Here is a 13,573-nt window from a genome sequence, read left to right on the forward strand (position 1 = left end):
ATTGCTATGACAAATAATTACACAAAAGTCTAATAAACCTCTCCCGCTCATTTAACAGTCATTCAGATTTACTTAATTTCAATTCCATTTTTCTATTTTATCAATTGCATTTCTTAATGGCATACTGTATGTGTAATAGTGAAACTGGCTAGGAATCAAAATAATTATCTTTTACAAATTGTTGGGTGTTGCCATTTATATCCAGACTAACAAGGAGAGCAGCTTGTGATGCACTTTGGCAAAACATTGGCCAGGCTGAAGGTCATTCATGTACTGGTGATCCACCCCTCCTGTGAGCCAACATGTCAGAAATGTTTCTTGTCTCGCTAACTGTATACGCACTCTCGGGTGTGTTTTGTCTTCCTTTTCTTTATGTTCTCCTTATCTCTTCTACCTTTTGTCTTTTTTTAACTTAGGTCATCCTTCCCAGCCTACCTCTTATTCCCATTCATCTCCTGACCCTTCCGTCCAATTGGACTGGAACATATTCTCAGCTAGCGTAATCTTATTTCTTTTTCTCTTTAGCCTCTTGAGAGGTGCAATTTTCTTCCTTTTTGTCTGTTGCCTTTTCTCTTTTCACTGTACATTCTTTTTATCCCTAACCATCTAACGCTGCTTTATCTGGTGTTCAACCACGTATTTACATCACAAAAGAAAAATATATCTACTATGAAAATCATATTTTATTACGCTTTTAAAATAACCTCAACAGGATTTGTAAAATAATGTGTTACTCTGGATTGTGTGCAAGCAAAAGGTTTTTTATGAAGGAACAGCATGGATTTTTTACTACTAGGACATCCATTTGTAATTCATGGCAAAACACAGTTTTAGTTCATCAGCATTGTAGTTTAAACATGTAATGCCAAAAATGTTTTAAATGTTTCAAAGACAAGGCTGAGCAAAAGCCAGGACTATGTCTAAGTTAAATTAAGATGTTTAAAGGATTAGTCAATTTTCTTAAAACAAAAATCAAGATAATTTACTCACCACCATGTCATCCAAAATGCTGATGTCTTTCTTTGTTCAGTCGAGAAGAAATTATGTTTTTTCAGGAAAACATTCCAGGATTTTTCTCATTTTAATGGACTTTAATGGACCCCAACACTTAACTGTTTTAATGCAGTTTAAAATTGCAGTTTCAAAGTCTTCTAAATGATCTCAAACAAGGCATAAAGGTCTTGTCTAGCGAAACGATTATAATTTTTGGCAAGAAAAATAAAAAATCTCTACTTTTAAACCATAACTTCTCATATTCCTGTGATGCGCCAGCGCGACCTCACACAATAGGTCATCACGTCAAGAGGTCACGGATGACGTATGCAAAACTACGCCCCAGTGTTTACAAGTGTGGAGAAATTAATAATTGTCGAATGATACTAATTAATGTCTTTGTGTCAGTTTATTGTTTGAAATGGTCCGCAAATGTGCGTTTCATATATGTAACACGTGACCTTTACACGGCATTACGCAATTACGTGATGTCGCGATGGCTCGTCACACAGCAGGAGGAAGAAGACAAGTTGTGGATTAAAAGTGCATATATTTTATTTTTCTTGCCAAAAATGACAATCCTTTCGCTAGATAAGACCCTTATGCCTTGTTTGGGATCATTTAGAGTCCTTTGAAGCTGCAATTTTAAACGGCTTAAAACTGTTAAGTGTTGGGGTCCATTAAAGTCCATTAAAATGAGAAAATCCTGGAATGAACATTTTGGATGACATTGGTGGTGAGTAAATTATCTGGATTTTTTTTAGGAAAATGGACTAATCCTTTAAACATCTTTTATAAACATGCTTTAAAAAATATGTTTCTGCCATATTTAAAGATCTGTCAGTGCAATTTATTTTCTGTTAAGACAGCTCGAACATGCGTCGTAGACTAGAACTAGCCTTAAGCCTCGTCTGTGAAACCAGAGGATTGTGTAGGTAAATAAAATGAAAGTTACTCAATAATAACATAACTGCAAAAACTGTTTAAAGCAGTTTCACACTCATAATTGTGTTGGGACCTTTGTCCCTATGGAGCAGTTTTCCAGACAAGTTTTAGATTAAGCCAGGACTACACCTTAGTTATATTAAAACATATTGTAAAAAACAATACTAGTGTGCATCTTGAGACAAAACAATGTCACTGAAGGTAAGATAGGTCAGTGCAAGATGTTTTAAATTAAGGCAGCTCAAACATGCATTTTAGTCTGAGACCTGTCTGAGAAATCGCCCTTAAATGTCTACAGCCCAGTCCCAGTACTGCTGAAATTCAGTACATAGGCACTCTTGCCTGTGTAGTTTTGCTCAAATCTAGGCTGAGCACGCACGCGTTCTATAATTCTAAGCCAGGATTAAGAACTCCAAAGCTTGAAGACCTAATTGAACTCAATAGGCTGTTGGCTACAGAATATTAATGAAGTCCATGCTTTCGTTTTTTCACGGAGACCATAAGTTCAAAAGTGAACCTGCCACTCACCCTGCTGATGGAGAAGGTGATGCCGGGCTTGCCGGTGCACACACCCATGAAGCAGAATCTCAGTTGCCAGTAGAACAGATGCTCTGCAATGAATGTGATGAGGGACAGGGCCATAGCAGCCCCCAGCATGTAGAATACACCTGCCATGTTGTCTACGTCCAACTGACTGCTCATCACCTCATTTTTCTCATTGTGGCAGATGCCAGTCAGCCACAGGGCTTCCAGTTCCTCCATTTCACCTGGGGTCAAACGGGCATCAAGAAACGAATCAATGGACAATGGAGACACGCAAACTGGTGTAGGTTTAGAATCGTAACAGAAACATTTTTTAACATTTACAGAAAGTTTTACTTAAAGCAACATTTTTAATGCATATACATATCTCTGCAAATGCATATCTTAAGCAAAATGCATTAATTTATCATTTTGTAATTATTCATGTAGCATTGGGACAGTTTTATAATGAAGATTAAGTTTGGATCGATGTCGGGGCGAAAGTAACATTTTTCAGAAAACTTAATTTTAAAAGATAATGTTTTAGACAGAGATATATTTTTGCTGTGGTCAGGTGGATTTTTAAACAAATGTAAAACGTCTTCAGTATAATTTCACTTTGAACATACTGTAAGTAGCACTTATGTCAGCTGGGATGAAATTAACACACAGGTGGGTCAAAAGCAACACAACATAATAAGACAAAAAAGGGATCACCGGTGCAGCACAGATGTCTGTATAAAAATATTTTAATAAATGTGCACAACAGTGACAAACGTTTTGATGCACAATTACATCTTCATAAGAGTCCTGGGAAAAGACGGGCAATGATGGCCTTGTTAGTAATCATTGACAGGTACGTAAAGGGGGCGTGAACCCTCCAAAACTCTACTTATCTAAACCCAGGTGTCACATTTACAAGTAAATCAATGTCCATGGTGTGAATATATCTTGAATGCTATATTTAAAATGTTAAAGAAAGCATGTTAAACTCAATTTTTCATTAAACCAAAAGGTTCCAATGTGTGTATCCAAAATGCTTCCCTACAAAGGAGTTTTTTTCAACATTATTTTGTGTTACACTTCACATTAAATCACATTTTCATTTAAAAGTTTCATCATAGCAACTCGACAGGACAAACTTGAATTGATGAGAAAAAAAATTAAACAGTATGAATACTATAAAAATGTTATTATAATATTTTCAACATGCAACAAAATGTAAACCTAGAGCATAAAACCAGTTGTAAGGGTCAACTTTTGAAATTGAACGATGAATGTACATAAATAAGCTTTCCATTGATGTAGGGTTTGTTAGGATGGGACAATATTTGGCCGAGATACAACAATTTGAAAATCAGGAACTTAAAGCTGCAGTCCAGCGTTTTTCCTCTTTGTCGCCATCTCTGTTCGAAATCTGCAATTGCAGCTATTCGCGGAATTATCAACTTTACGTGGGTTGTACATGGGCACGAAACTAAAAAATAACCAAAGAGTTTGGACATTTTTCCTATTGAAAACTTGACTCTTCTGTAGTTATATCGTGTACTAAGACCGACGGAAAATTAAAAGTTGCAAAAAGTCGATATGGCTAGGAACTATACTCTCATTCGGGCATAATAATCAAGGACTTTGCTGCGGTAACATGGCTGCAGCAGGCGCAGTGATATTATGCAGCGCCCAAAAATAGTCCCCTGCTATTGAAAGTAACCAAGGAGACTATTTTTGGGCAATGCGTAATATCACTACGCCTGCTGCAGCCATGTTACGTCAGTAAAGTCACTGATTATTACAGCAGAATGAGAGTATAGTTCCTAGCCATTTCTGCATAGAAAATCGCAGCTTTTAATTTTCTGTCAGTCTTAGTACAGGAAGAACATGCAAACTCACACAGAAAGACCCCCAACCCAGACAAGACTCAAACCGATCATGTTGTGAGACAACAGTGCCACTGTGCCACCCCAAATATGCAAGAATTACACAGGAGGACCAGTCGAGCTACAGAAATTTTGTGGGTTTTGAAGAGGTTTTTGTAAACACGCCAGTCAACTCAAATTTGTCTACATATGACAATCCCACTGCGTTCCAGCACTGCATTTATTTACAGCGAATAGAAAACCCGGCACAGCAAACAATTACGGCCACTGCGACGTGTAACATTTGTCATGACAGATTAGTCCAAACTCAAACCCACTGGAGCTTTCGCTCATTAACGACTGCTTATGGGAGTCACTTGCGATTTGGTTCCCAGCACTAATAAGGCCCCCGAGGGGCCTGACAGTCCTCATAGGAGGGACAGGATCAAATTCCAAAACCTCTTTCAGGGTCCCTGAAGTTGGTCTTTACGGAATAATGTATATATAAACAACCATACTTTTTTCACTCAATAGATACAAGCAATAGGCCCATTCATTCAATAGCTGCGTTTCTATCACACAGTGGGAAAACTGCTATCTAATTCTTCAAAAATCTGACACCCATATGTGTGCGAGTGACTGCATGCTGTGCCTGTGCTTTCATGTGTACCTGCATGTATATGTCACACAGTTGATGCCTTTGCAATGTACTTCTGAGATACATTTGGCACTTGCAAATAAGACTCTATTCTTGGTCGTGGATCATATGCAGGCTTACGTAACCACAAGTGATAAACTTGACCATATAAGTGATACAACTAACCATATACTTTTAGACAGCATGCCGAGTTGAGGTGCACTTTACGCTCATTGTGTTTCTGATCTAATTTAACAAAGTAGTTTTGCATGATGATGCACTAGTTTTTATGCACTTAATACTGCTCTCTAAATGTATTAATACAGTTTGTTGTGGTGTACATGTTTTGCATTTGTTCCCGGAATTGGATGATTTCCAGAAATAGCCTCTGGATCTAGATCACTAGTAGATTATAACAGTTAAAATCTGTGCATTGTAACACTTTCTGTTGCTTTAAACATACAGCTGTTTTGTATTTAAGCACTTTGTTAGCATAATCTAGTACAACCATTTATACATATAAAATATAAAAATTAGAGCAATTTATTGCCAGATCTGATTTTCCTGCAAACCAACTTTGATATTAACACAGCAAGGCAAGCATGTGAACAATCTTTCTTTTCTGCATACTGTAGCAACATTTGCTATTTGATCTCATAGGCAAAGCAAGCTTAGTGTCATATCCATCCAACCAACAAATAGATTTAAAAGAGTTAAACTAAGAAAATGAAAAAATTTTAAGGTGCCAAAGAATGCATTGGAATGATATGTTAAATTGATATCTAGAGTACATAATATATGGCTTTATAATGTATATGGTTTTATTAAGTGCACAATTATCTAGAAACATTTTTACATGGCCATTTACAACCCCAGGATATGAAATCGTCTACAAAATAAAAGTGATTTTTTTGCATAATATATGTGTGTGTAATTATTATGTATATTTAACCACACACACATACATATATTAATTTCAGAATTTTTATTTTTTATATTAATTTTTGATTTATATATAATATAGAATATATAAAAATATAAATAAATATATATACACAAGTAAATGTTTCTTAAATACATACATGTATGTGTGTGTATTTATATATACATAATAATTACACACAGCACACACTCATATATTATGCCAAAAATCACTTTTATTTTGTATGCAATTAATCGCGATTAATCTTTGTCCAGCACTATATATATATATATATATATATATATATATATATATATATATATATATATATATATATATATATATATATATTACTTTTACCTATATATGTTGTTTTTGTTACTTTTTTTATATATATTAAAAACATGCAATTTCAAAAAAGATGCACACTTCTTTATCCAGTGTTTTGCCTTTTATGCTATGTCCACACGAAGCCGGTGCATTCCCTATCCGATCATTTTTTTTCCTTGCTCTAAAAAAATAATCCGTAAACACGAAACCACTGAAACCAACTGAAAGCGGTGTAGTATATATGCCGGACCAGTATGGGGCGCTGTAATTCTGCCACAGATATACACTATACACGGAGAAGAAGACTTTGAGCATGCGCATAAGCAACGTATGGTGTTGTCCATTATCGCTTGTTGGTCACCACAATTGCATAGAAGCAATAGATTTTGCTGTAATAAAGCTAGTAGGCTTTAGTAGCTTCTGTAGCACGAACACAATCACGTAGTCCGCCGTTATTGTTGTTGCTGTTACGTGTGACACTTCCGACACGCGATGTGATGACGTTTTCGCTTCACAAAATATACGGATTGGCTGTACAGACGAAACCGCAAGGGTGTCGGTTTCAGATTTATCCACTTTAGGACCCGGTTTCAAAAAATAGCGGATTCAGTCTCCCAAAACGCCGGATCCGTGTGGATGAAACGCCAATACGATAACAAATTTATACGTATACAGTGATACGCGTCTCCGTGTGGACAGCCCCTTAATTACTAAAAACTTATATTTGTGTCTTCTCCTAATGATTAAAATTGCACTTCCTGTTTTCTTTTTTAATATTTTAAAGATATATAGGCTAAACTGCCTTTCTATTGTACACTAACATTCGGGTGAGACTGTCGGACTTCGCCCCCTAGTGGCGTTGTAATGAAATTTCAGTTTAATCGTAATTCCATGACAACATAGGAAAGAAGCTCGTTCCAGCGCAAGAGCCTTAATCTATCAATATATTTTTAGTTAATAAATTACTTATCAGTAATCAATCGTTTTTACAAAAAAAAAGGATTAACGATTTTCACTTTCTTTCAGTATAGACCTACTGGCAACTGGCGTTTCTGAAAAACCTCACCCTGGCAGGGGTTTTTCAAAAATGTTCGGTTTCAGTGACCTGATACTGCATGTCCGTGTGGATGAACGGCCAAACCATGTAAAAAAAGTCACGGTTCTAAAAACACTTGTGTCCGTGTGGACAGGGCCTCAGTTTTATGGGGTAAAATGGTGGGGTAAAATATGAACAAATCCATTTGTTGGGTTTAAATTCACCTACTTTATGCTAGGTCGTTTAACCCAAAATGCTGGGTTGCCTCAGCGCATGGTGGGGTCAGATATGGACATTTTCTATATTAATTTAATGCAACAATTAGGTATGTCCAGATTTTACCCAACTATGGGTTAAAACATCCTAGCATTTTTTTTTGTGTCGTTTTTCGATGATTTTTAAAGAGTAAATAAAACGAGCGTTGTTATTTATTAACCAAATGTGAATCACAGACAAATAATGCTTGGAAAGACATGATGCCAGATTTTCACGCATCTAACACCCATTTTCTGTGGCACATTTGTTGGCATTCTGTCAGCCAGTGTAGGCACAAGTCATCTCCTGCCAAGCATTCTTTAAAACTGTTCGCCTTGGGAACACATTGAGAATCATTTAATGAAGAGAATACTAACTGAATGAAATCTCAAGCTGTGAATTTTTGGAATAAGCGGTAAAGTCACTAAACAGTTGCGCTTCGCATAACTCCTTTAGTGAAACATTGTACAATCGATGTGCATGTAAAAAACAACACTACAAGTGGATGCAGCTCCTTCTTAAATAACTTTTTTCCAAATATCTCTAATCGGGAGCTAATCTCTGCTATATAAGGACAAAGAAAATGATGATCTTTACCATCTCCAAAGAGCTGTAAAATGGCAAGGTCCACTGCCCTTTTCCACCCCGAGTCTTTCTGAATGGCAATGCCATACCCTGTGGTGGCAAAGATGTATCCGCTACCAATGGTCACCAGTTTACAGCCCTCATCACGGCCAGCCATGTAGTTCAAGACTGCTGCATCATAGATAAATGCATCCAGTTTACTGAAAAGGAGGAAAGAGGAGTAATGTATTAAAATGTTATCATACTTTAAACCTAGCTTTGTGTTGACTTTCAGTTTATTTCTGGTCTGCAACAACACACATACATGTAAAAATGTAGAAAAAGTGAAAAGTTTTGCATTTGAAATTTTAAGTTTTCGAAAACTGATTATAATGGATAAGCATATTAAAATGTATACAGGTAGTATAATTATAATCATTATATCCACTATAGATGCGGATCAAATAAAGGTCTTCAGAAACCAGGGCCATCAGTATACATCATCTCCAAACAAACCCCCTCTAAACCGCCTCTGATATGATGCTATTATCAGCCCAGAGTTTACCCACCCACCTACTGTACTTCTGTCCTACAAGCTCCTAATCTCCCTGTCTCCTCTCTGCCCACCCTTCATATTCTTTTCCCAGAAATCCTCTCTCACCCAGTCTTCAGGCTTTGAAGGGCATCGTTCACATTTTTCTGGTGGAAGCTGGTCATATAGGCGTGCATCTCTTTGTAGTTGTTCCTAATGTTTCTCTCCGTACTTCCGTTCGGCACGGTGCCAAAACGGAAAGGAGGGGTGTAGTCATTCGGATGTTGAAACTAAAAGAGAGAAAGGAAAAATAAATGTCCAGTGTCAATGAACACTCAAGGGATAAAGTGTGAGTCTTGAAAGCTTTAAATATACGACAGATCTTTTTTAGTACGACTTAAAGCGCAAAATCTCAGCACATCAATTATTAAAACGCCTTCAGCACCCTCTCAAACTTGCTTTTCTGTTACATAGCGATTGCCTTATTCACATTAGTTCAATTACTGTTTCCACACAAAAAGGATGACGCAAAAATCTAATTAGCACAAAACCAGTCAGCATGCGCTTGCCCAAAGATGTCATTAGTCTTTGGTGGACAGTAAACAGTAATATTACGATTTCACATGCAACACTGTGCACTGCTACTGAATAAAAGTACATGAACGCACTAATTAAGATATTACTGAAATTATTAAACTTACACTGTACTAAGGGCTGTAATTACAATGACAAATCAAATGTATGCACAAAATTAAACTGCACCATGACTGTTTCCAAACAGGTTTAAAGTCTTGTGATTCAACTTCCGTGTTGTGGCGCATTTCCCAGTAAAACGAAAAATCACACAAGGAAACGAACGGGCGTGGCTTGTTTTTCCACTGTGAATTAATTGGATATAGAAAAGTAGCCTTTTTTTTAGAAAAAAGCAGACTGACAGTTGGAGGGGGCGGGGTAACGGATGTTCCCGCCCAAGCCGTCGAGCTGACATCAAAGAATGATCGCCACAAGAGGGCGGAAATACATTTTCAGATTTTGATTAAAGTTTATGAGGGCACATGAATTAAAAATAAATAACGACTAACAGGGATACACACTTACAGGGATAAACACTGCAATATTCCCTTAAAAAATAAGAATTGTCAGTTTTCATGAGGAATTGAATAAACAATCAATGCTTTATCTTTATCAATTGGGAAAACAATTTTGCTCTGAAACTGATCCCAATGATCCTATATATTATCTTTATAGTTATAATTGTGGTGTGAACGAGGCTTTACTGTGTTTCAAGTTTTTTGTAGTCATTTACAAAGTCGGATGTGTCCAATTGTCAAAGTCAAAGAGTGTGATGCCCCGGATTTTTATTTTAAGGGAACATATCACAAAAATCAAAAATGTATAATTTGCTCCCCAGTGCTTCAATCAACCTAAAAAATGTGAAAAAAATCAACATAGTTTTAGTAAACCATTCTCTGCAAGCATGTGAAAAAATAGGTCATTGAAATTTGGCTCCCGTTGTGATGTCAGAAGGGGATAATACCGCCCCTTAATATGCACTATCCAACCACAGCACTGCCATTTAGTGCAGTAATCAGCTCATTTGCATTTAAAGGACACACATTTTTGCTCACACCAACAAAGTGGTGTTTTAACATGATATTATAAATTATCTATATGGTATTTTGAGCTAGAACTGCACATACATACTTTGGGGACACTTATTGGACTTATTTTACATCTTAAAAAAGTATTGTAAAATCTCTTAAGCCTTTTTAAGTTGTGTAGTGTAATCCAAGCTTTGGCTGTTAACATCAAGGAGAAAGCGGAGTCAAGTCATGTCCAAAGCAGGCTCATTTATGCACTAAAGTTGTAATATATCTGTATTGACCGTAAGAAAAATGAGATCAATAAGAACTGTGTTTTTAATAACAATGAAATGCAGTTACATTTCAGACAAGAAAATGATGTCAAGAAAGATCCCTGGTACCTTTTTGTCACTCAGGCCAGTCACTTGGTCCACATACTCTTCTTGGATCATAAATGCAGCCAGGTTGGCTGTGTAGCTGGCCAGGAATATTACAGCAAAGAAGGCCCACACCGATACCATGATCTTACTCGTGGTGCCTTTGGGGTTCTGCACGGGCACAGAGTTATTGAAGACCAAACCCCAAAGTAGCCAAATAGCTTTTCCGATAGTGAAGGATGGACCACCAGGCTCTAACAGTGCATAGGGAAGTAGAAAGTTAAGGAGAGATATTATGTTAGGAATCATAAATTACAAGATAGATGAAAAGGCATTATTTATAGTCATACTTCAAATCAAAAGCAGTAAGGGAACCAGTGCATTCATTTCAAAACAGACATATTACTGTAATATCTAAAACTTAAAGATTAAATTGTCCTGTGTTTCTTCTAAGCAGAGGTTTATGCATAGACAGACCAAATGGTGTATGGGTGTTTGACAGCTCTGTATGTGTGCATGTATTTGTAAGTGCGTGTCTGCACACCTCGCCCGTCCGCCAAGCAGCGATTATAGCCAACAGGACTGAAGTATTCAAAGATGAAGACTGCTACGGCTGAAACTATCAACAGCATAACGAACATCATTACCCAGACATCAGCGCTGAAGGGCTCTGAAAGCGAAAAAAGGAGAAAAGAAAAATAAAGGGCATTATTTGTGACGAAACCACTTTTCTTGAATCCAATTACACTTGTGTGTGTGTATACACAGAACTAGAAGTGATTTGAAATTGATAAGGCATTTTATAAACTATAGTTTGTATATTTTATACTGCATGTATAGATCAGTGGTTTTTCAAACTGGGGGCCGCGAAATGGTACCGGGGGGCCCAAGTTTTATGACATTTTATAGATACATGAATTCTGTGTAATTAAACCTAAAACAAATAAGGCTATTAAACAACAACATTACTTTGTATATTTTCATATGTTAAATGTTAAATGTTTTAAAACAAATTTGTCAAATTTTCTTTGGGAGGCACCGTAAATAAGGGGGGCCGCACTCTGAAAAGGTTTGAGAACCACTTTTATAGATTATTAAGTAGTTAAACATCATTGCTGCGTTGTTGTAGTTAAATGGGTCTCATATTGACCAACATCAATAACCACTGGTCTGCACAGAAAACTAGAAAGATATACAGTATATCGAAAACATGACATATCTATTATGGAATGTAAAGCTTTAAAGTTTTTGGGGAAGGGTTTAGATTAATCCAGGACTAGGCCTTAGTTATATTATGAGCTTTAAAGGCGGGGTGCATGATCTCTGAAAGCCAATGTTGATATTTGAAATCAACTAAACAAACACGCCCCTACCCCAATAGAATCTGGACCTTTTTTTGATACACCCGCCCCACACATACGCAACCCAGGCAACGATGTTGGTTCGTAGACACGCCCCTTACTGCTGATTGGCTACAAGTATGTTTTGGTACTCAGCCCCGACTCCCTTTTCCAAAGTCTTTTTCAAAAATCATGCACCCCGCCTTTAAAGGGATAGTTCGGTCAAAAGTGATATTAAACCCATGATTTACTCACCCCCAATCTGTCCGAGTTGCATATGTCCATCGTTTTTCTGACAAACTCATTTTCGGATATTTTAGAAAATGTTTTAGATCTTTCAGTTGATTAAATGTAATGTTACGGTGTCCTCGACCTTCAAGTCCAAATAAAGTGCGTCCATCCTTCACAAAATAAATCCAAACGGCTCCAGGATGATAAACAAAGGTCTTCTGAGGGTAATCCGTGCGGTGTTGTAAATAACGTAAATAAATACCTTCTGGTAGCGCCGCCATCTTAGTTAAAATATGAAAAACGATGGACATATGCAACTCGGACAGCTGGGGGGTGAGTAAATCATGGGTTTAATATCATTTTTGGCCGAACTATCCCTTTAAGTAGTTTTTACAAACATACCTTACAAAAAACAATACTGGTGTACATCTTGTATAAGAGAAAAAACATCAGTTTGGCCAAATGGCGGAAACCAATCAGCATGGCGCAGGGTCCTTGCATGCCCTGTCTTTTCTGGCGCTTACCCATAACGTTTTAACGTTACACAGTTTAGATAATTTTATCCGACTCCAAAAGATAAAATCTCATTATTTGTAATTATGAATTAAATAAATAAGTATCTTCGATAATTTTAGAATTTAGATAAATGTTTGGTTATTCGGCATTACTCTGAATTATTGAATCTTTTAAATCCCAATGTATGCTTTGTTACCACAAATTTACGATTAGGGTTAAGTTCATGCTATATGATCAGTCTGGGACTAGAATAAGCCCTGTCAGGGAAATCGCCCCATAAAGTTATTAAATCCACACAGTTTATTTGTTTTTGCGTTCTGCACTTGTTGGTCGTAGACCAGACTGCATAATGACTACACTTACCTAAAAAGGCAGAAGGGGACACCGTGCCATTGCTACGAGAGACCATGACACTAATTCCTGTCTCTATGAAGGGCACGGAGAAGTCAATGACCTCTGATCTCTCTTCATTTATGGTCAGGGACCCAACCGCCATGTGGGCATTCTTAAGCACCACCTGGATACAAGAAATGTAACACAGTAAGTTACATTACAGCTCTTGTGAACACAGACTGGACCGGGCATGCCGCAGTCTGAAGTATATTACAGGAAGCACAGTATGAGAGACAAATATGAAAAAAAAAGATTAAACCGGTGAATGAAAAGACCAAAAGGAAAGAAATAAGAAGGTATTGAAGACAGGAATCAGGTTACTTTCACAGTAGCTTTAAATAGCCATTTCTCCTTCCTATCACCCAAACCACTACTTCCCCAAACCATCACATGTGCAGGTACATTTAAAATAACACACAAAAGGCCTCTGGTGATTCAGAAAAATGGGACAAAACAGAGTTAATGGTGCTTGTGAACAGATGGTGCTTGTAACAGAAAGCCTATCTACTGTATGTCTTTTCTAAACATGAGATCATATTTT

The 13,573-nt window shown here is 37.0% G+C and overlaps 1 protein-coding gene across 5 annotated transcripts in view; it reads right to left on the reverse strand.

Moving 5' to 3' along the window:
- grin2bb (glutamate receptor, ionotropic, N-methyl D-aspartate 2B, genome duplicate b) overlaps positions 1 to 13,573 on the reverse strand; it is a 129,896-nt gene that overhangs the window by 6,696 nt on the left and 109,627 nt on the right. For all 5 annotated transcript variants that reach the window (XM_073814192.1, XM_073814191.1, XM_073814190.1 and 2 more), the window contains exons 10-15: positions 13,003 to 13,156; positions 11,097 to 11,222; positions 10,577 to 10,806; positions 8,722 to 8,882; positions 8,094 to 8,281; positions 2,467 to 2,705 (exon numbers count right to left, since the gene is read on the reverse strand). In XM_073814192.1, coding sequence (XP_073670293.1) covers positions 2,467 to 2,705; positions 8,094 to 8,281; positions 8,722 to 8,882; positions 10,577 to 10,806; positions 11,097 to 11,222; positions 13,003 to 13,156 — 1,098 coding nt within the window. The remainder of the gene's footprint in view (positions 1 to 2,466; positions 2,706 to 8,093; positions 8,282 to 8,721; positions 8,883 to 10,576; positions 10,807 to 11,096; positions 11,223 to 13,002; positions 13,157 to 13,573) is intronic.

The sequence above is a fragment of the Paramisgurnus dabryanus genome, chromosome 4 (genome assembly GCF_030506205.2).
Source record: "Paramisgurnus dabryanus chromosome 4, PD_genome_1.1, whole genome shotgun sequence".
Classification (NCBI taxonomy): Eukaryota; Metazoa; Chordata; class Actinopteri; order Cypriniformes; family Cobitidae; genus Paramisgurnus; species Paramisgurnus dabryanus.